This window comes from Pleurodeles waltl, chromosome 10 (genome assembly GCF_031143425.1).
Source record: "Pleurodeles waltl isolate 20211129_DDA chromosome 10, aPleWal1.hap1.20221129, whole genome shotgun sequence".
NCBI lineage: Eukaryota > Metazoa > Chordata > Amphibia > Caudata > Salamandridae > Pleurodeles > Pleurodeles waltl.
In genome coordinates, this window is record NC_090449.1 from 296,189,877 (window position 1) to 296,213,490 (window position 23,614).

General features: G+C 41.9%; 1 protein-coding gene across 2 annotated transcripts in view; it reads left to right on the plus strand.

Moving 5' to 3' along the window:
* The window catches only part of CLCN7 (chloride voltage-gated channel 7), a 273,461-nt gene that overhangs the window by 66,588 nt on the left and 183,259 nt on the right, over positions 1-23,614 (plus strand). For both annotated transcript variants that reach the window (XM_069210446.1, XM_069210445.1), the window contains one exon: positions 22,069-22,201. In XM_069210446.1, the coding sequence (XP_069066547.1) occupies positions 22,069-22,201 (133 nt within the window). The remainder of the gene's footprint in view (positions 1-22,068; positions 22,202-23,614) is intronic.

The following is a 23,614-nucleotide window of genomic DNA, read 5'->3' on the forward strand; positions in this document are numbered from 1 at the left end:
TAATGGTGTCCCCGCACTCACAAAGTCCGGGGAATTTGCCCTGAACAATGTGGGAGCACCTTGGCTAGTGCCAGGGTGCCCACACACTAAGTAACTTAGCACCCAACCTTTACCAGGTAAAGGTTAGATATATAGGTGACTTATAAGTTACTTAAGTGCAATGGTAAATGGCTGTGAAATAACGTGGACGTTATTTCACTCAGGCTGCACTGGCAGGCCTGTGTAAGAATTGTCCGATCTCCCTATGGGTGGCACAAGAAATGCTGCAGCCCATAGGGATCTCCTGGAACCCCAATACCCTGGGTACCTCAGTACCATATACTAGGGAATTATAAGGGTGTTCCAATATGAATTGGTGAAATTGGTCACTAGCCTGTTAGTGACAATTTGTACAGAGAGAGCATAACCACTGAGGTTCTGGTTAGCAGAACCTCAGTGAGACAGTTAGGCACCACACAGGGAACACATACATATAGGTCACAAACTTATGAGCACTGGGGTCCTGGCTAGCAGGGTCCCAGTGACACATAAGAAACATACTGAAAACATAGGGTTTTCACTATGAGCACTGGGCCCTGGCTAGCAGGATCCCAGTGAGACAGTGAAAACACCCTGACATACACTCACAAACAGGCCAAAAGTGGGGGTAACAAGGCTAGAAATAGGCTACTTTCTCACAATGACAATGTTCCAAAAAAATCCCCAGAGTGACAGATGAGTGACCCGCAGATATGGACAGTATTCAGCAGCCGTGGTCCGCAATGCAGCCAGGAGTGGCGAGGGGCAACCCACAGTGATGCAATGGACAAGAGTAGTCAAAGTAAGTGCCTTTAGGGACCACCCATGCTCGATAGAGAAGCCAAGATGTTCCCTAACTAGCTGGAACAAAGTTTGGTGTCCACCCAGGAAGAAATTATAGGAGCTATAGCACATTGGCTTTGCGTCTGGTTTTGATAAACCCATAGAGGGCCAGTCCACAGGCATGCACTGGGAGCCAAGGGAGCCCAGGACCAATCAGTCCTTTTCTGGGTAAAAGTTTACATTTAAAATGTTTAAAAGTAACCACTTAAAATTTGTTGTTGCAGTCTTAGACCACCATTGTTTGCACTGTTTTTCAATCACAGCCTTCTCCACTGGCCAAGCGACTTGAACAATTCTTGTGCATTTTCTCGCTATTCCTGCAAGCTTTGAATTTAGAGTGCACTTCATGGTGGAGAAGAAAAGTAAATTAGCTAAAGAAGATTTATGTCTGGCCCAACATCGTCCTCCTTGTGACAGTGGAAGTTAATGTTTTTGTTTTGACTCCCAAAAGTAAACCAAAGCAGAGGCCAGTAGCTCACCTTTTTAAAGCACTTGGGGCCAGATGTAGGTATATTCCAATTTGCGACTTGCAAATTGCGAGTCAGAGTGACTCGCAATTTGCGAGTCGCAAATTGGAATGTAGGATGGTGTCCCTGACACCAGCTGCGACTCTCAAGGGGATCGCAAAGGCCCATCTCATTAATATTAATGAGGTGGGTCGCAATTTGCGACCCCCTTGAGACTCGCAGCACTCACAGGGATGGTGGCCTGCTGGAGACAGAAGACCACCATGTCTGTTACTGCTTTTAAATAAAGCTTTTTTTTTTTTGTGATGCAGCCCATTTTCCTTAGAGGAAAACGAGGTGCATCACCAAACTAAAAAATTAAACGTTTTTGTTTCATTTTTTTCAGAGCAGGGAGTGGTCCATAGGACCACTCCCTGCTCTGAAAAAATGTTTGCAGTTCATGGGGACCCCTTCCCTTTTTCGAATGGGTTACCACCCATTTCAAATGGGTGCAAACTGCGATTGCTTTGCGACCGCGGTCACAAAGCAAGCTGACATTGCACTGCGACTCGCAATTAGGAAGGGGACTCCACTTCCTAATTGCGACTTGCAAACCCGTTTTGCGATTCGGTAACCAGGTTACCGAATCGCAAAAGGGGTTTTGTGCATTGCAAAGTGCAGTTTGCATTTCGCAAACAGTGAAATTTGCTGTTTGCGACATGCAAACTGTTTGCTACATCTGGCCCTTGGTGCTTATGTCTCTTTAAAAGATACTGTTCTCCGGTGATGTTAGTGTAGCTAATTTTCGAAATCAATTGAAAAGCTCACTAACTGGTATACTACTACTAATAATAATGTATTGAGCCTACATATCACCACCAGAACACCCCACATACAAACATCATTACTACATGTGAGTACTCATTTTTTTTAAAGTCACTTCAACAGTACATTTAGACTTCATCCAGTAGGCTAATTTTTGTATGAAGAAACATGAACTAAAGTTACAGTGTATGCAAAAGAAAGAAACAGTTGAATTGTTTCTTCCAATGTGTTGCTTGTGGAATTTACATAGCAATGTGTTCTTCCACTGTCTGCTTCAAAGCTTGCAGTAGACGGAAGCTAATATGGGCTAATGTGCTCATAAGATAAAAAATTAGTAGTATGATGACAGAGCGCCATAGCTGTTAGAAGCCATTTTTCTGTTGGAGGACAGGCAGGAAAAAGACAACAATGTTTGTATAGGTCACAGTGCTCGAATTGACAATCAATATTGTTATGCTAAAATTTGGTACTTCTTGTCCCTTCGTTTTGCATTACCTGATGGTATCTGTGAATTAATGGTGCACTAAACATCCGATATGTATAATAGGGCAGTGTTACTGTGAACAGAGGGAGTAAAGGACTTTTAAAAGAGTCAGGAGATGCACTTAAGCTGTTTAAGATCATCAGTCGTCAAAGCTGCCATCTTTTGGATTATTTGTAGTTGTTAATATATTTCTTGTATTGCTCTCCATTAACAATATTAATAATTTAGAGTTGATTGCATGTAGGATCAATTCGCTCTCAACATGTCTTGTCATTGAAAGAAAATACCTTTCTATATTGTGATCAAAGCATTTTTGCAGGCAATTTAATCTGCAGAATGAAAAGTAGCTCGGGGCCCATAGGAAGGCTTTTTTAAACAGTTTATTTAGTTGTACATTAAAATAAGTAGTAATTTTTTTATGTCCGGAAAGTAGTCACTTTGAAATACATATTACACGTGTAGGTACATCTCATTTTCAGATATCCGTAGGTCATCTGAGCAGAAGCAAATATAGATAATTACAACAGTATTATTACAGTTTGCAAAAGACAGCAAATTTATGGAGGTCTGTTATCAGGTGGATAAATAAAATGCAAATTTCTGTTTAATTACACTTTTGGTCCAAATAACATAATGCATAGTTGTGGTTCAAGAGGGTGCCTTGTATACGTTTAGAATCTCTTCTGATTACTGCCCATTAATAATCTGCAATCTTAGTGAGTAAAGTGATCAAATTAAGAAATGTGGCCCCCCAACTATATGCATGTACGGAATGTAGTTGCTTTGTTAGAATCCAATCTGTGTAGCATTGTGGAGTTATATGTAATCTCTGTAGCAGCTTGAAAAGTGCGCTAGACAACATCTGACCAGTCAAAAGTAGAGGCCTTCAGCTCCAACCTTTTTTTTAATCTGGGACCTAAAATCTGTCTCTCATTTATGTCTCACACCCAAACGTTTGAGGGGTGTATCAGTTACTATGTCTGAATGTAATCTGGTAACCGCATTGCTTCCTTCCTCTGCTTGAACCAGTGTTTCAAGTATTTCTGGCATTGGCCGCCACACCTCGGGCACTCTCTGCCATTTTGTGTATGACATAGTATTGCAAAAACTGACCTATTTGACACTGGAAGGTTTCATTCGTATCGTCCGTGGTCAGGAATGTATGTGTTGTGTGCAAATCTCCCACAGCCATCCACTGTGTCAGATCCATAATCTTATCTGGAGCGTAATTTAAGGTTTAACCGAAGGTAGTCCACCGGTCAGGCTCTGCCATCATGACATATATTGGCTGTCAAGTTCAGAGATGACTGCTGGCCCAGCAGTAATCTCTCTATTTTGAAAGGAATCACCTTCATACCAGATCCCTTTAAGGTACCAATAATTTGGTGGATGGCCACCATCAAATTTGTAGCCATTCACCAAACTTTTTTTTTCTCTTTTCAAAAGCAAACTCTTAAAGAGAGAGTTTTTATTTTAAAACTCAAAATAACTCTCAGGGTGTGTTTAGAGGGGTGGGTGAGTCACTATTGTGTTTTATCTGTCCTCACCACTGGATTTTTCCCTCAGGTGACAGAAGCAAAAGTACATTACCGTCCACCCTAAATAGGGCAGGCCGTTTAATGCCGCTCTTCTGATGACCCCTACTTTATCAGGCTGTCGATGCAAGCTTCCCGTCAACTGAGCCAATGGACTTCATCAATGGAAACCTTACAGGTCTGCCTGGCTTTAAAGGAGCCAGGCAGATCAGGAGTTTGGCAGACACTGTACTCCATCACGTTTGCAACAGAGTACTCTGTACAGCAAACGTTAAGTGAGGCCCTTAATTTCCTAAATTAAACGAGCATCAAGAAAGCAATTTGTTGAGCATTAGGCATCATATTTATTCCTGACATGCTCTAATCAATCTCCAAAGGATGCATTGTGACCAATTCAACAATGTTTTATGAAGTCTCGTGTCATCCGCCCTAATCTACAGCAAATTGTAACTGAGCAGCTAAACACTAGCCTTCATGTCTGGTATTTGAAAGCTGCATTTTTCTTATTAGCACCGTTGGTGCCTGTTTTCATTCTTCTTTTTTTGCCCAGATTAAATTAATCACTGCACTTTTTAAGATCTTAAAAGTTGTACTTATGTATTTTAAGTCTTAATTGATCTCCAAATTGATCCAGAATTTGTACCAGTACCTCCACTGAGCTCGCCGGATTTCTCAGAAGTGCCAATATATTTTCTGTTGACATAATATGGCTAGTCCAAAAGACCACTATACTCATTTATCTGTCTTTGCGATGTTGACAATTAAAGTGAACAAGGGAAAGCCTCTGCCTTGTCGCTCTCTTTCGTTCTCATTCTTCCAATAACATAAGATTATTAATGACCCGCTAAAGGTCCAATATAGCAAAGAGACACATTTGTTTTCTAAATTGCAGTCCTATATTTATGGCTTTTGTTGCTGCAGACAAGTATTTCCTCAATGTGTTCACAGCCGTTGCGTGTTAAGAACTTGATATTCAGAAGGAGTATGCTCCCTTTTCGGGTTGGACTTGGCGTTTTCTAATACATATAAAATACCTTGTTAATCTTATCTTGTATATGCTTTACAATCCCTGATCATTACTAATAGAAGTTATACATGCAGTGGGTGTAGTTCCCTACAGGAACCAGGCCAACTACCTGCCCCACCAGTTCCCTTCCTGATGAAGCACATTGCTAAATTTAGTATTCTAGAAAACGTTAAGTCCTTAGATTTCTATAGGAGTTTGTTCTTCTCAATCCTTCTTCAGCCACTGTTATCAACCAAGAAGGTTCCAGGGATCCATTAGATCGGATTCAAACATGAAATACATCAGGTTGTTTGCCAGTGTCTTTTCTTGTGGCTTGAACATGGGGGTATCCTATCTAGTGCACCATTCAGTACTCAATTAAATTGATCCATCTACAATATAGTAGGGATCATATATTGTGCTGTGAGGGGCCTCGGTTTTATGAGAAGGCATGATAAACCACATTAGAAATGTAGACTCCGAACAATTGTTGACTCTTTTATTGAACATTCAATACAATAGGAGCCATCTTATTTTCAGCATCATTTATCGAGGCTATTCAGATCCCGACTCCTTTAGAATGTGTAGTATAGCTTGCATGGTAAAAAGGGCAAATCACTTTTTCTGCTACAAGGTGTCTCTCTCTGAGGCAGGTTATTTGTACACTGTGTCTGCAGAGATATGTACCTTCTATGCATGACCAAAATATCAGGTCCCCCGGTGTTAAATGTAAACATTAGTAATACGTCATTCCTAACAGTGAAATATTTACCCAGCTATCCATTTCCACCTTTACAGTTTTCCTCCGCAACCCATCTTTGAAGTAGATGAGAAAGAAAACTCTGTATACAGAGGAAATTCTGGATACAAGATGTATTCAAAACCGAAAAGAAACTCCATCCACTCAGCTGCCAGTCCTGTCCTTGGCTCCTTTACCACATTCAAAGCATAATATTCTAAATTCCAATATACCGGAGTTAGCCAAGGCAACATCTACATACTACATGCAACTCTCAAATACACAACAAACTCCCAGAAATTATTGGTTAACATGAAAGGAACAGAATATCACATCACCCCTCCTTAAAACAAGATAAATAACCCCTTTATACCAAACTTCTTAAAACTAAGTTTTCAATAAACAGTACCTGATAGAAACATGTATGGAGAGATCATAAAATTCATGTTGCATCACACTTAGACGATCTATTTAAATTCCATATTCTCCCATTGCCTGGCTTTGCTGCTCCTTTAAACATTTTGATCACCTTTTGAACCCTACCAAAGTGACCTTCCCATGAATTCTTACTTCTGGGTAATTTCATTTTGACCAAATCACCCACTCTAAAGTTGACAACCTTGACCCCTTTCCGAATGTTGTAATTCACCTTTGTTCTCTCACAAGTTTCCGGGCCTTTTATCCTACTTTTTCCCATTTTCTCCTCTATAGTGGTAAGGTGATCACCATTATAGTCTCACCCAAGGAGGACATCAATCAATCTATCAATCGGTGCTTGTAAAGCGCGACTACTCACCCATTAGGGTCTCAATAAGGCTGTGTGGGGGAAGAGTGCAGCGTTCACTGGGGGTTCTTAAAAAAGCCATGTCTTCAGTTCCTTTGTGAAGCTGAGGAGGGAGGTGTTGTCTGATGTGGAGAGGAAGGGTGTTCAAGGTGATGGCTGCGAGATAGGAATAGGAGTGTCCTCCTGTTCTGGTTTTCCTGATGTGGGGTACTTCTGCAAGAGAGAACTGGGCTGAGTGTAGGGTCCTGTGGGGTACACAGAGGTTGTTGATGTTTCAGGTAGTCTGGTCCGGTGTTGTGGAGGGCTTTGTGTGCGTGGGTGAGGACCTTGAAGGTGATTCTTTTTTCTATGGGAAACCAGTGCAATGTACGCAGGTGTTGCGAGATGTGGCAGTTATCGAGGTAGGTCGAGGACCATTCTGGCGGCGGCGTTCTGGATGTTTTGTAGTTTGCGGATGAGTTTCTTGTTGATTCTGGTGTAGAGTGCATTGCCATAGTCCAGTCTGCTGGTGATGAGGGCGTGTATGATGGTCTTTCTATTTCGACGGGGATCCATTTGAAGTACTTGCATAGGAGGCAGCGAGTGCAGAAGCATGTGGAGGTGTCTGAGTTGATTTGCTGGTTCATGCTGAGACTGGAGTCCGGGATGATCCAAAGTTGCGGGCTTGGCTGGTGGTGGTGGACAGGTTTCCAAGGGCGAGTGGCCACCAGGAGTCTTTCCACGCATTGAGTTGAGGGCCCATGATGAGTACTTCTGTCTTGTTTGTGTTGAGTTGAAGGAAGCGGTTTCTCATCCAGTTGGCAACTGCTTCCATGCCTTGGTGGAAATTGTGTCTTGCTTTGTTGAGTTCGTTGGAGAGGATGAGTTGGGTGTCATCGGCGTAGGAGATGATGTTGAGTCCGTAGCTTCTGACAATGGTGCCTAGCGGGCCCTGTAGACGTTAAACAGCAAGGGGCTGAGGGAGGATCCCTTTGGAACTCTGCAGTTGGTAGGTCTGCGAGGAAGGGGGGTGAGTCTCACTCGTTGAGTTCTGCCGTAGCGGAAGGATTGGATCCAGTCAAGGGCCTTGTCTCTGATGCCGGCTTCGTTGAGTCTTCGAATCAGGGTGGGTCTTAGTTGGACTCTTGCTCTAGGCAAGACTGCTGGTTTAAGGATGACAGTACTTATGTTTGTGGGTGACTATGCTTATCCTAAAACAAGTTGCAACTGTAATCCCAACCCTTCCAGCTCACTGAAAACCCAAACAGTTAAAGGTGATTTGTGGCAGCCTTTATGCATGGACTCAAGAGTATGACATCTCAGGGAGTGTCGTGGTTAAACGGAGATTATCCTTTCCTCACAAATTCATCTTGTCTCAATCAAACATAGGCAATAACGAAGATGCAGTAAGGTTTCAATAGTTTTTAATTAACACAACTGCAATCTGCGGTAAATTGCATGGGCTGAAATGATTAGGATAATGAACAATGCAAGAGAGAGAATGGTAAAAACAAGAGTCATGATTATAAAGCCCCCCACCATCTTGCAGTAATATAGAAAGACATAGAGTATGTAATATGTTCTAAAACCCTATCATCATAGGCCTAACCTCCTACCTAAAGGAGAGCTGGGTATGTGAAACCTAATCTGCCAATGCCATGTCCAAGAGAAGAGCCCCCAAACCTTGTTACCTTGGAATGAGGTCTCTAGCTCAGACTCTGTAGTAACACAAAGTCCGGGTCAACGTCAATGTGACGTGCAGCATCAATAGCAGCGATGGTATCTGCTCGGAATCCCTTTGATTATCTCTCTAAAGTGAGGTGTATTTATACAGATCTACTTGGACCCCTGACATAGGTTGTTCCCAAACAATAGATAACACTGCATGCTTGGGACGGTAATTAATATAAACAGTACCCTCGAAAGCATGAAGAGAGAAAGTACCTAATTTGAACACCTACAGTTTGTTTGTCTTTGTCGCTTGATTTGACGCCATAGCGCGGTGGCACTGATAACACAAACTTAAACAAATGGCCTAACTATAAACAAGGCAGCCATCTTAAAAGAATTAATTAAATAAATGGACTAAGACAGAACAAGCGAAGTAGGTTAAAAGTCACTAAGTGACCGGGGCACGAGTCTGCAAGCCAAAGGCTAAGCTAATTCCTGTTATCCCATTACAACAAACTAGGATTCACTACAGGTGTGATGGGAGACTGTGTCGAAGGCCACCGAGAGGTCTAGCAGGATGAGTGCCGCCGTCTTTCCCTTGTCCAGCACGGAGCGGATGTCTGTTGCGGCCAGGAGTTTTTTTTTCGGTGCTATGGTTTTTCCTGAATCTGGATTTGGAGATGTTGTGGTCTTCTAAAAACGTGGCGAGTTGGCTGTTGAATGCTTTTTCTATGACTTTCGCATGAAAAGGGAGTAGGGAGATGAGCCATGAAGTTTTTGAGGTTGGTGGGGTCTGTGCAGGGTTTCTTGTGGAGGGGGTTGGTCTTGGCATGTTTCCAGTCAGGGAAGGTGGCGACAGCTAGTGAGCAGTTGATGGTGAGGCAGAGCTTGAGGGTGATGGTGTCTGCGGCTCTGTTGAAAATGTGGTGGGGGCATGGGTCCATGGGGGCCCTGGAGTGTATGGACCTCATTGTTCTCAGAGTATCTTCGGTGGTGAGGAAGGTCCAGGTGGTGATTGTTGGTATGTTGGTATGTTGGTTTGTTGGTGTTGAGTTTTGGTAGATGAGGTTCTGCGCGTTGGTTGTCCTTGCTGAAACGGTCGTAGATGGTCTTGATTTTGTGGTGGAAATAGGTGTTGAGTTTGTCATAGAGGTCCTGTGAGGGTCGGATGTCCGTTGTTTCACTGATGATTTGGGCGAACTCCTTGATGATGCTGAAGAGTTCCTTGCTGTTGTGTGCGTGTGAGGAGATTCTGTCTTGTATAGCTTTCTTTCTGTTGTTTCGGAGGAGTTGGTGGTGTGCAGTGGTGGCGGCTCTGAAGTTGCTATGGGCTTCTGTGGATTTGGTGATTCCCCAGATTTTCTCGAGGGAGCGACAAGTGCATCTAGATTAACAGAGTTCTGGGGTGAACCAGCTGGCTTTCTTTGCGTGGGTGCTGTTGTTCTTTTTGAGGGGGCCTATGGTGTTGGTGCAGTCGGCGATCCATTTGTCGAAGGTGCATGCTTCAGTGTTTGGGTCGTCGTTGTGTGCGATGGTGGAGGCGGCGATGGCGGCAGTGAGCTGATCGTCTGTAATTCTTGTCCAGTTTCTATGTGATGGTTGGTGTTGGGGTCTGATGACGGTGGGTGTGTTGAAGGTGAAATGGATGCATCAGTGGTCTGCCCAAGGGAGTTCTGAGGGTTGACTGAAGGTAGCAGAGGTTTCTGAAGTGAAGATGGGATCGAGGGTGTGTCCTGCTGAGTGTGTTGGCTCCATCACGATCTGTTGGAACCCTATGTTGTGGAGGTTGTCTAGGAGGGATGCGGTGTTGGGGTCTTGTAGGTTGTCGAGGTGGAAGTTGAGGTCTCCTAGCAGGGTGTAGTTGGTGGCTGTGATGGCTTGTGCGGAGATGTAGTCCATGATGGAGTCGGCGAAGGGAGCACATAGCTTGATATTGGGTTTCCTGCTTGTGAAACATTTCAAACAGTCAACCCGGTGGTAGAATGTGGGATAAATCTGTACTCCATAACCCTCCACATCAAATCTGAACGCCAGTCCCGACCTTGAGACCTAGAGGTTTGTATAAACTCTTTCAAAGTAATTTCTTGATTATTCAGTCCGTCTCTGGGTGATACAAGGAATACCTTTTGTGTGCAATCCCTCTTTACTTTAAAACCAATTCTATTCCGAAGAGGTAAATTGAAAACCATTATCTGACATTATATATCTAGGAGAACCTTCCACAGCAAACACGTCATCAAGAAATTTGCACACAGAATGAGCGGAGATATCACTCACAACTGGCCATCTTGACAGCATATCCGTTAATGCCAACACATACCTTCCACTCCCACCTTTGTTATCAACAGGCCATAAGCTATCTAACATAATCTCTTCCCATACATCACTGGTCATGGGCATTGCAACAGAGGTCAAGGCACTCGTGAATAAAAAGTTCCAGCTTAAGTTTGATGACTTAGAACAAGACACCAAGAAACAAACACATGGATGACTGAACTTTTTATTCATGAGTGCCTTGACCTCTTTTGCCTTGTTTCATTTTTTCGTTGGAGAAACATAGGAGGAGTGGGTAAGATCCTCCGGCCAGGAGCACCGTACCTATGATTAATTGGTTATTATGTGAATTTGGTGATTTACTGTGAGCGCTTATTCCCATGACCATCTTCCCTTCCATCTCTCCTTTTTTTTCTAGGTCATGGGCATTGTTCTGATCATCTCAATCTCTCACTAAGCGCTCTGCCTATAGGTCCATTCCCACCCACCAGTATACCTCTCAATAGTGATCTTTGGTCTCACATATTCCTTGGCCACCTTCATGTGTGATATCAAGTAGCGTACTCCTTAATCTTGTAAGAACAATAAGCTTGGACCCCCGTATGACTAAGTTCTTAATCACAGATAATTCATTTCTAACCCTTTCGTATCCATCCATACACCCAGCAGTGACCATGCACTCTTCGTCACTCCACCAAGCCTCTTAAAGATCTTCCTTACAATCAATGTCCCTCACTAGTCTAGACAAGCAGTCTACAGCCATTTTCTCATCTCCAGGTATGTACTCTCTCCGAAAATCAAAGTCTTGCCAAGCTACAAACCAATTAGTGATGCGGGAAGATATGCAATACAAACCCTTTCTAGCAGATACTTCTTGCAAAGGTTTGTGATCTGTTTTTACCACAAACTTTGATCCCCATAGAAATTGTCTAAATTTCTTCACCCCCAACCCCCCAAAAAAACCTCCAGAGCTTATTTTTCTATGGCAGAATAATTAAACTCCGGCCCTTTGAAAGCTCTAGAACAGAAAGCAGTTATTACTAATTGTTTAAGAACTGCCCCGAAACCTTTTCCGCTGGCATCAGTTAGAATAGAACAAGGTAACCCAGGCACAAAACTCTTCAAATGCTATGCTTGACTCAGACGGTTCTTTATATCACTAAACTCATTTTGACATTTTTCTGACCAGTCAAATTAGACACCCTTTTTTTGAAAGCCCTCTTACACAGGTGTGTCCTACAAAATTGTCCACAAACCTACTGTAGAATTCAGCCATGCCTAGAAAAGCTTGGACATCCTCCTTTTTTTTTCTCTTTTTTTTTTTAGGTGGTAGTTAATTAGGAATAGTTTTGACCAGTTCTAGTTTAGGCTTTACTCCATCTCCAGATACCACATGCTCTGAAGGCAAAATTTACATTCAACTTGAGTGATACCCCTGTCATTAAAAAATACATAATGATTCTCAGATTTGTTTTAGATTTTTTTTTTCCACATGCAACTCTGTCTCACTAAAAATGAGGACATCATCTTGGAAAAACTTTACTCCTCTTGTTTTCCTGAGCATGCCATCCAGAAGTCTTTGAAAAACTGACACAGCGGAACAGAGCCCAAAACATTCTGTTAAATCTGAATTTTCCAAAAGGAGTTACAAAGGAAGTATAGTAGTCCTTTGAATCCTGGCTTAAACACACTTGAAGGTAGGCAGACGTCAAGTCCAAGGTTGTGAAGAATTTAGTCTTACCAAGAATACTCATCATTTCTGTAATATTAGGGAGAGGAAATGTATCCTCTACCACCAGTTTATTAAGTTTGTCTCAAATCTATACATAACCCATTGTCCCCTGAGCCCTTGGTGGTACAACTTTGGGGGAGATAGCCACTGAGTGGCTTCTACAGCCTCGATGACCCCATCTGAACAAAGGCGATCAAGCTCCTGTTTAACTGCTTCTTGTAAATGTACTACAACTGGTATAGCATCCTTTTTAAGGTGAATACAATGTACGTACCCTTTGACACATCCCGTTTCCCATGGAACACCTCAGGAAACTCTTTCAAGAAATCTAAGTTTGAGTTCACATCCCTCCTACATTTACTTTCCTAACCTGCACTTGAGGTGTAGCATTGGAATCTCTGACAGTGTCTAGCATTTATTTTTTGGTGCTGCCAACTTACAATTGTCTCCTTTAACGGATAGATATACTTTACCCTTCATACAGTTTACTTTTAATGTAATGTCTGTGCAAAAATATCTAATGAGCTCAATTGATTTCCTACCATAACTAGGAAGAAACTGCAGGACTTTCCAAAGTGACTTTTCCTTGAGAATGATTAGCAAAATCAGAATGTGAGACTAGAGATAACTTACCTCCCAAATTTATCATCATCTTTATTTTTAGTCCATTAACATTAAATGAAAACATTAAAAATATTAAGATTAAATCAGGCCATTAACATTAATTATGAAGAGCATTCACACTTCACATCTGTAACACAGCTCACATCATTCAGTCTGCAGCACAACTTGGTCATCTTCAACATCCAATTTATTTACTTTCAGCATCTGTTTTTTTTTTACATGCAACATTTTGCAAAATACCCTTTTTTATGGAAACTCTGCAAATGCCCATGAGAACTGACAATCTTTAAAATTAGCAAAGTGACTTGTGCTTCCACATGTAAAATTAACATTCTTGTCATTAGGAAGTTTCTTGTGCATAGTATTCACCTCTTATAAAAAAAGCAGTGGAATCTTTTTGTTTCTGCCATTCTTTTATACATATCAAAGAATGCTCACCCACCATAGTAACTTCAATTAAAGTGGGATCACTTTTGGACCACGATACTTCCCCAGATTTTATCAGAATTGCATTGTAACATGAATTGGTCTCTGATCCTTTCTTCAGTATTGTCTCCACAATTGCATGAGGAAGTTAGTTTGTGTAAAGCTGTGATGAAATCCTCCATGGATTCATCAACACCTTGTTTCCAATTGCCAAAGTAAATCCTTTCTAAAATTATAGAACTTAGGCAAATAGTCATTATCCAGACATTTTAACACCCTGTCAAACTCACTACCCACATTACCCCCAACACCTTCCACATGACCATCAGGTTCAGGGAGATTCTCCAACACATCTTGCTCTTCAGCTCCCAGGCAATGAAGTAGCAATGCAGATTTAGTTTCAGGAGATAAGTTGGAACCACATATCTTTAAGTAATTGAGAAACACTTTTTTCCCATTTAGTCCAAGGCAAAATTGGCTCACCAGGAGAGGGCAGAAAGAAAGGAGGTGGGTTATATGTTGCATGGTTGTCATGCAAAACCCAAATACACCCCCACTATGAGCAAGACTGAAAGGGAAGAGATAATAATAGAAGAAAAAGAAAAAAAGAAAAGAGGGAGGTAACTGTATTAACTTAACAAAGCAAGAAGGTCCTTTTGGTAAAAGAAATCCTGCTATAAAGTTGTCAAAATCAATTGGTTCTATGCATGAGTGAAGTTAGTAAAGCTGTCACAGCCAAAAACACTGTACATTTGAAATAAAAATAAATAAACAACTGTACATCCAATAGAAACTCAAAGCAACCAATGCAAGCCGAGCTCCCAGGAAAATGCTGCTTCAGTTCCTTTGAAGATTTCTAAATACGTCCTGTGTCGCATAGCAACAAGTGCAAGCAGAGATTCCAGTGACGTGTTGCTGGATGCAGACCGTAGCTATGTCAGGCATCACTCGGATAGACACAGACTGTTCCGACGTCGGACGATTCACAGTGCCCAAGACGCCCTACAACAGCTACGCTCAGAGGGGCAATTGCACTTTGACAAGACGCTCACAGCGGTGCAAAAGCAACAAGCGTGAGCAGAGCTCCCAGTGACGTTTTGCTGGATGCAGAGCGTAGCTACGTCAGGTGGCACGCACGTAGACAGGCTGTTCTGACCTCAGACGATCCACAGTGCCCAAGAACACGCTATAATAGCCGTTCTGAAAGGGGCAGTTGCACTGCGAGCCAAGCTCCCAGCACCGTGAGAAAAGGAGAATCACAGTGGACAAAGTAAGCAGGGCTCCCAGGGGCGTAAGGTGAGTGTTTGGTGAGCGCCACAAGCAGGCCAAACAGTTGTGTTCGAAGCTGCACGAGCATCGACAGTTATTAACTGGAAATTCAAGAGACGCATGAAATAAATAATTCCTGAACGTAAAGCCCAAACACTAGTAAATATGCAAATTTAATCCAAAATGTGACAGCAGCAAAAAAAATGGTCAAAGCAATAGCCCATTATTTACACTAAGGCGAAAAGGAGTTGTGCTTGAAATATTCCAAATAATTATACTTAAAAGTAAATATCCAGGGTAACAGTACCTTAACGAAATAGACTCCTGATTGTAGAAGTTAATATGGAGATGTTAGCACAAACCCATACCTGTATTGAAGTTTCCTTGCAGTGACATGAAGAGTACAATTGACACAGGATACAATTTTGTAATTTCTGAAACTTCTGGTGTACATCCACTTGTATTAGGCATCCCACTCTCGTCACCAGTGTGAAGTAGATCAGAAAGAAAACTTCGTATGCAGAGGAAATGCTAGATTCAAGATTTATTCAAGACGGCAAGGGAACTCCATCCATTCAGCTGCCAATCCTGTCCTTGTCTCCTTTACCACATTCAAAGCATAACATTCTAAATTCCGATAGATAGCAGGTAGCCAAGGCAACAACATCTACATAATATACACAATTCTCAGATACACAATGAACGCCTAGAAATTATTGATTATATAATAAGAACAGACTCACACACCATCCTTCTTGAACTAGGTCATCCTAACCTTACAGCACGTTGATTCTGGAAACTTTGCATTGAGGGCTCTCATTTCTGGGCCTAAACTATATATGCCGTAGCCAGGCACGTATCCTATGTCATACCTAGGATCAGGTAGGTACTGCCATGGCATAATACAAAACATATTAGATAAATCTATAAACAAACCCAGCAAACCCAAACATGACTGTTTACTACTGTTATTCTTCAGCCTGTTCCATGTCCTTTAACTTCCACAGACCTGCCTGACTATAGAACTTCATGTAGCTCCTACCACTCAGCTGAGGTTCAAGGGATCTGCATGGGTGAAACAGCCATGGGCATTTCACCTATTTTTATCACTTTATGGTAACCCTCAAGGTCTGCACCCATGCCCTCCACCCCTTATTCTCTCAGGCTGCAGAATTACCATTACACATAAATAGTTTTAGATGGTGTGTTTCCTTTCTTTCTCAACATCTTAGTTTCCCATTCAAATTATTCCAACATTATATATCCAACAGGGCATCTCTGCTCAGTGTCTTCCTCCTCCACTATCTGTTCCATGGTGTCTAACATCCAGGATAAATTTCCCTTTTTGTATTTATATCCAACATTTTCAGACAGCTCCAGGCCTGTTTTGCCAACATTAAAAATAATAATAATAAAAGTGCTCTGCTTGCATGAATAACTGTGTCTCCCAGAATTTTTTCCTGAAGGCTTCAAACGTTTTCCTCAACTGTTCTTTATGAACTTCCTGAGACAAGGTTTTAGTAATGCATTTCACAAGCTTTCAGAGTACTTGTGAAATAGTTTTGCTGACTCCAACCAGTGGCTACGGCTCTCCATAATTTAGTGTGAAGGGTTTTTCTGACCAAGTAGTGCATGCTGCTATCAGTTCCTCAGAGTTCTTGTGCATCATAAGTCAACAACTCTAAAGCTCTCTCGAATATCCCCTCTGGAGCTTAGACCACTTCAGTTCTGCTCTTCAGATGCATCCAGCAGCACTAAACTCCTTTATAGTCGTACCTGTGAAGGAGTACCATTTCAGTCACTGTGCTGAGTTTGTGGTGTGAGGGATCCTAAGCTTGATTCCACACTTTTCCAGCATGAAATCTTTCACAGACTCATGTTTAAACCCTTCCCCGCCATCAGGTGAGCATCCCATGGTAAAATTACAATAGCTGTATGAAATCATAACAAGCCTGGGAGACCTTAACCTAGTGTTCCTTTAGTAACACACCCACCTCCAATGAAAAGCTGAAGTTCAGCCAATGAGATGAGGGTGCTCTGACCTTCGCCCTTCCTAGAGGTTATCTCTCCCAAGATTTCTGCCACACGTCATGTGGAAAAGGAGCCCTAGAGCTTTGCTCTTTCTTCAGACAGGCAAGTCTTACTTTGCTTCTGAAATTTATTTTCCAAGCCTGTGAATCATTTTTGTGTGCAGAGTGTTCAGTCACTAGTCTTGAATTATGTAGAAAAATTATTTTTGGACATAGAAGGATCTTGAAAAACAGAGTTGTGTATTTTGCCTTTACCCAGATCACAAACATAAAGGAATAAAGGTTTATTAATCACACAATAAAATGGACCCACAATCGTAACATTACCAGCCTCCCAATCCATGATATACGGAGAATAAATATCCGGAGGACTGAACGCATTCTGATCACAGCAATGGACTTTGAGGGAGACTAGAGAAATACAGTGATCCACCAATGGTGCAAGTGCCCCAAGACCTGTAAAGGAATTTCCAACACATAAAGGTGAGTTACTATGCTCATTTGCATACTGAACCATTTTGCGAGGCCTCGCATGGCCTACCACCACATCAAATAGTCCTCCTCTACCACTAAAGATGCCCTTACCAGAACCCCAGAAACCAGCAGAGGAGATACCACAAGTACCCGTGACACTGAAAGCCAGAACAGCTTACATTGACAGAAGATCCACCCACAAGACTGATTCAGAGAAATAGATTGGACGATGATAGGAAGATGACTTTGAAGATGGGTAACTTCCTAAAGGACCCAAGACCTTGTGGAAGCAAGTGGCATCATTGCATACTTCTGATGACAAGCCTGACTACACCTCCTCCACTGGTTATATTTGCCATTGGATGATCTAGAAACAAGCAAGAAAACAGATGCATTCCTATATGATTTTCAGTAACCAGCCAGAAATTCCATCAAAACCATACAAACATAGATTTACCTCTGGTAAGAAGAATTAAAACTAATACAGCCACAGTAATTCCACGTGTTGACTAAATATATGGTGCCTAACAATACCCTAACATGCCTAGTTAGGCACCTCACTGCAAACTAACTGGCAATAGAGGCAGCCAAGAGGATGTCAAGAAACCCAGCAGCTCCCCTACACAGCTCCTCCAGACATGGCTGTCAGAGAATGGATGCGTTTGGAAAGATAGTGTCCCTAAAGGCAGCCACATCAATCAGTATGTAATATTAGAGAGGCTCAATCAACAGATGTGTCTGATATCAATCTTTACTTTGATCTCTTCCTGGAAGACAGCAGCCAGGAAGCCAAGAGAGTGAGAACATAACTAGCTATCAGCTGCAATGGATGGTGGCATCCTATTAAAAAAAAAAACCTCAGACCAAAGTTAGAGGTGTAAGTCACTAGAAGTCACAGGAGATAGGATGTTGTCACTGACTTCTCCCTTCCCCTGGTAGCAGTTGACTCCATTGATGGAAGAAAATAAGCCTTTGATTTGTTGGCACCATAGATGGAAAGAACTCTACCTTTAGTTAGGACACACTCTGAGGTTTGTCCAGTGGCCTCCACATACACTGTTGCCCTAACTGAAAAAAAAAACTTTTATGTTTGCTAAAGGCAAAACCTTATAATGCAACGGAGGCAAGGGATTGGCCCAGTTCTGAAAAGTTATCGCAACATAGGCTTCTATGACCAGGGTTTGTAATTAAAAAAGAAAGGAGATCTGTTTTGGATCTCGGTCCGCTTCTTGGGAAAGCAGGTTTTCTTCCTAGTTCTCTTACAGGATTTATTACAGCTGCTGATTGCAAAAGAATGGTTGGTTTCTTCACATCTTCAACACCTATTTCACATACCCATTCTCTACACCTGAAATTTCTAAGTTTTAAGGATGCCAGTTGCCAATTTAAATTCAAGTTCTCCCTTTTGGTCTCCATTCCAGTCAGAAAATATTCATGAAATATATGCTACCAGTACCTGCGAATCTTTGGGGTTTGCGACATCTAGAATACCAATACTTCGATGACTGGTTGGGCAAGGACGCTTCTGCTGATGCCACAAAAAAGCCAGTGACTGCAGAGCCGGATTGGGAACCAACAGCAACCTTGGTGAAAATGCTCAAAGCAGCCTTGCTCCAGACAGAAACATACCATCCATTTCTTAGGTGCAAACCCATATACTAAAGAATAGAGGAGAACCTAGCCTGACTAGCATGCCAAATCCCAAACCAACCAAATATCAAAGCGCACCTTCTGAAACCTCTGCTGTGCATGATGTTGTCCTATGTCTTGTGCCCTTTTGACAGTGAACCCTACAGCCTAAACAGGAAGAAGTAACAAGGAATGGGCACAAATATCCGGTTCCTTAGACAACTAAATTCAAGTAAAAGCGAAAATGAAAAATACTTTTTTGTGGTGGATTTGTGCTAGAAGAGCGGTATGGGTCTTCATTCCTGTGCCTCACATCAAAGTAATGGGAGCCCATTTGAGAAGCTAACAGCTGGAGAGATGGTATCTACTTTGGAAATAAACCTAAACCGAGATGTGCCGGATTTCAGGGCTATTAAAAGAGACATGCAGACTTGCTTAGTCTGAGTAAGGCGCTTGATCTGGATAGACAACATGACATTGATGCTTTACATCAAGACGCAGGCTGGTATAAGTCCTGAACACTATCAGCTGGGATCAACATCTGTGGCATTACCACATACAACACCTGATTGTTTTAAAGGCAGAACAGGTAACAACCAAGCAGACTAATACAGTTTCACTACTCAGGATTGCTCCGAATAGGAGGACAACAACAACACCACCTCTGAAGCAAGTGTTTCGGTCATGGGAGATGCTGATTCTGGACCTGCTTACAATATTCCCAAACAAGAAATGCCAGTTATGCTCAAGGATGTATCTGCAAGCAGGATTGTGGGTGGAGTGCCTTTCGATCGGATGATGGAGGATTTATGCTCCTCTTTTCCTGTTAATTCCAGGGGTCATTGTAAGCTGTAGTAAGAACCAGGACAGATTCTGATCGCTCCAGCGTGGACTGGATGATACTGGTTCACAAACTACTTCACCCAACTGTAATGCCACCAATTCCACTGGGTTCGCAGACGAACCTCCTCTTTAGGAGCTAAGGGCAAATTCTTCATCATAACTATGATCCTTGAAATTGTTGGCTTGTTTTCTGATTTCAGTTCTTTCTTGTAGACATTCATGCAGACTGTAAAGAAACTAGTATGTATGTCAGGGTGCTATTCTCAAACAAGACAGCTAAGTAGAAGAGACTCTGCATTTGCTTTCCCTAGTAGAGCTGGCTCATATTCAGTTCCGGCACACATTGATCAAAGTTCACCTCATAGCAATATCCAGGAACCTCTGATCTCCGGCATGTCATTTTTATCATCTCAAGGGTCATCGAGGAACTTGTAAAGGGTCTTTTCCTAGCCTTCCCTCCTCCAAGGAATCCATTAATAAAACCAGAACGTGATACAGTGTTTTAACAACTAATTAATAATTTTAAACCGATCCACTGGACTAATGTCATATTGCTCTCCTGGAAAACAGTACTATTTCTGGCTCTTTCCTCAGCCAGGCATTTAGAACAAAAATACAATTTTTGCAATTCACAAATGATAATCACTCTGTGCACAATTCCATGGCTCATACTGAAAGATATGCCAGCCCTCAAAGCGTTGTCCAAGCAGCAGAGTGAGCTTTGCACACTTTCGATCTGCAGAGATGCCTACAATTCTGTTTGGACAGGACAAGAGAATTCTGAATTTTGATCTAATAGTGATGTCATTACCAGGGAAGAACTGCCTGTTGTAAAACAAGGAATCGTGAGATGAGCACAAGCAGCTGTCTCCTGTTGACATATAAAGGTGGTAATATCAAAGCACATTTAACAAGGCATGGGCATCTTCAGTGGCTCGCTACACTTGAGTGCCCATTGTGAATATCTGCTGGACATAGAGAAATCGATACACTTTCACCCAGCACTGGTGCTTGGATGCAGTTGCAGAGAGATGAAATGGAGGGCCAAGCAGTTGTTTGTAATCTTTTCAGATATGGTGAGCATTCCTATTCATATCCTTCCTTTCCAACACTGATGCACTATCCGTGCTTCCCAAACTTTTTAGAACCACAACCCAATTTTTAGAATGGCAAACTTTCACGACCCACCCTGCTTTAATTGACACAAGGTGGGCAATTTCTTTATGTACCTAAATCATTGTGTGGTAGTGCACGGTCATTGCAGATAGCACATTTTCCAGTGTAATGGACACAATGTAAGATATAGTTTTACTGATAAAATTATATTTCACACAAATGATAATGTGTGGAAATTGGGTTTCAGTGAAAAGTTATCATTTGTCCATCACCAAGTAAAGTGTTTTTCTGTGTATTTTGATCCTATAAAAATCTTTGTTTCACAATTATAAAATATGAGCTAATTTTTCCTTTCATAACTGCTGAATGTGTACATTGTTATGTTTTACAAAAAATGCTGTCTTACATTCACATTCCTTTCCCTCAGCATGATTGTCACACAATCCACTTTTTACTCTGAAATATGAGGAGTTTGTAAACACTAATCCCCATGTTAAAAGAAAAGTAAGCAGCTATTTGTGGGAAGACCTAGTGTGATGTTTGACCCCTGTCTTTAAAGCGCAGCTAATGTGACAAGATTAATACAGAATTTAATGGCATCTTAATTCTTGTTTGGACCTTTGCAACCCACCAAAATTTGGTTGCACAGTTTGGCAAACACTGTTCTAAGTCACACTAAGTTGTACTGCCTGCTACTTTGATTCAAACATACATATCCATGTAAGAATCAATGCTATAAAAGAAAAATGATACATACCTGTAATTAGCTGTCCTTCAATATTGGTAGGTTTCATAGGTTCACATGAGTCTCTCCCTTCTCCCCAAACACAGGCACACCTCAAGTGGTTTACTCTTTCCACACTCATGCAGAAAAAAATACCTTGGGGAGTGGTACAATTGTGGGCACTTTAACCCCATTGGCTGACTTTGGGTCTTTTTCACTGAGATGAGCGTGCTACTAAGGCAACACAAGTTTAAAGTCTTCCAGGCTTGTTATGATTTCATACTGCTATTTCAAACTTACTGTGGGACTCCTTCCCCTGTAACAAGGAATTATTTAAGCCTGTGAGTCCTTGTAATATAGCAGCGCTAGTGGACTGTGGTTACCAGTAAATACACATTTTCTTCATCTTGCTTAACTGTATAGTATTCTACAATGCTTTGTTTGCATGGATCTCAAGTACTTCTGACTTTTGTTTAACTCTCATGATCTACAGTTTGGTTGAAACCCCAGATGGAATAAATAACAATGCTCCCTTATTTGGTATTGTTTGCCCTTTTAATTCTAAATTATGTTTAATGTTCTCCCACTTCACTGCAGACATTCCGAACGGTGGAAATCCAGCGCTGGGTAATCTGTGGTTGCATTGGAATTCTTACAGGACTTATCGCTTGCTTTATCAACATCGTGGTGGAGCAACTGGCTGGCATCAAGTACTGGGTTGTGAAAGAAAGTATCCTTGGAAAACTTGGGTTCTGTCCTAGTGTAAAGCAAAACTTTTCTGTCTAACTTGATAAAGAAGGATTTTATGCAAGTACTAGATGCCTTCGGTATTAAGTGGACCTGAACATACATCCAGTCAAGTAAGTAGCAGAAAACAAATATTTGATATGCAACAGTTTAAAGTATAAGGGATCTTTTTTTAGTCGATTGACTTAGGCTCACTAGTAACCCTCTTTCTTTTATAAAAACATAGAACAGTTCTTATTGTGTAACATGTCTGTTCTGAAGCTGTTTTGTGGTCATAAAGCCTTAGCCTCTCAAAAATGCAAGCTTTGCTGCAGTGAGAGCTCATGTCGCAAAGAACTTTAGGTGCATCATGATTGAAAATGGCCTTCCTGCTCACAGTGTGCACTTTGGGTTTCAGAATTAGGTGGAGGCGTGAAACTGGCGCTTTCCTCGGAGGCCACAATTCATCGTTGATTTGCAACCGCAGTTGTAGACACAAACTGTTGCTCCGATACAAATTTCCGAAAGCAGGTGATGATTATTCACAAAGTGAAACTGTCCATGAGGGAGCTTCACTTTGTGAATGAGGGTTGTAAGCATTGTGGAGAGCATGCAGCGGCCTAGGGGACCAATACATGCTCCCCAGTGCCCTACACAAAAATGCCTAGTTTATTTTCTGATGAAGCCCCCTTCAGGCACATAGCCTGCAATAAAAGTAAACATTGGCAAATCCAGGAGTTCTCACCTATACGCGTTTTCAGTGCAGCTGCTGTGCTGCTTCGCTAAAAGTAAAAAAGAAAGTGCTGTGACGCGGCCAGCGCAGGCCGCTGTATGGCGCTTTTTAGGGTTGAGCGCGCACAAGCGCTCTGGACTATGTTGGAATTGCTCTTTGGGCTTCTGACCACGCCCATGTCACACCTTCATTCGTTTGTGGGCTTGCCTTTTTAAAAATCGATTGATTCCATTTGTGAAAGGCATGCATACGGCATGCATTTTCCGGTGTTTGGCCCTCCTCGAGCACACAAGTAAACTACTGAAAACATACGAGGCTCTGTGTTTTAAGCTGGCTTCTGGACTACTTTATCTTTTCATTTCCTGTGCAGCGCGATCTTTCTGGGCAGAAGTCCAGCGCTTTCCATGACATCAACCCCGTTACATGGATAATTGCTCTTTTGCTGGTTGCATGGAAAATTGCACTTTTGCTGGTTGGATGGATAATTGCACTTTTGCCAGTAACATGAATAATGGCACTTTTGCCGGTTACATGGATAATTGCACTTTTTCCTATAAGTTTCACTACGAGCAAACTTCTGTTTCCTTTTCTGTGTATCCTTTACGCTCATGGCGACCATCAGCTCGCATATGTGAAACAGGTTTACTTTTCATTATTAGTTTATGTGGCAAGAAAAGTCTGGTT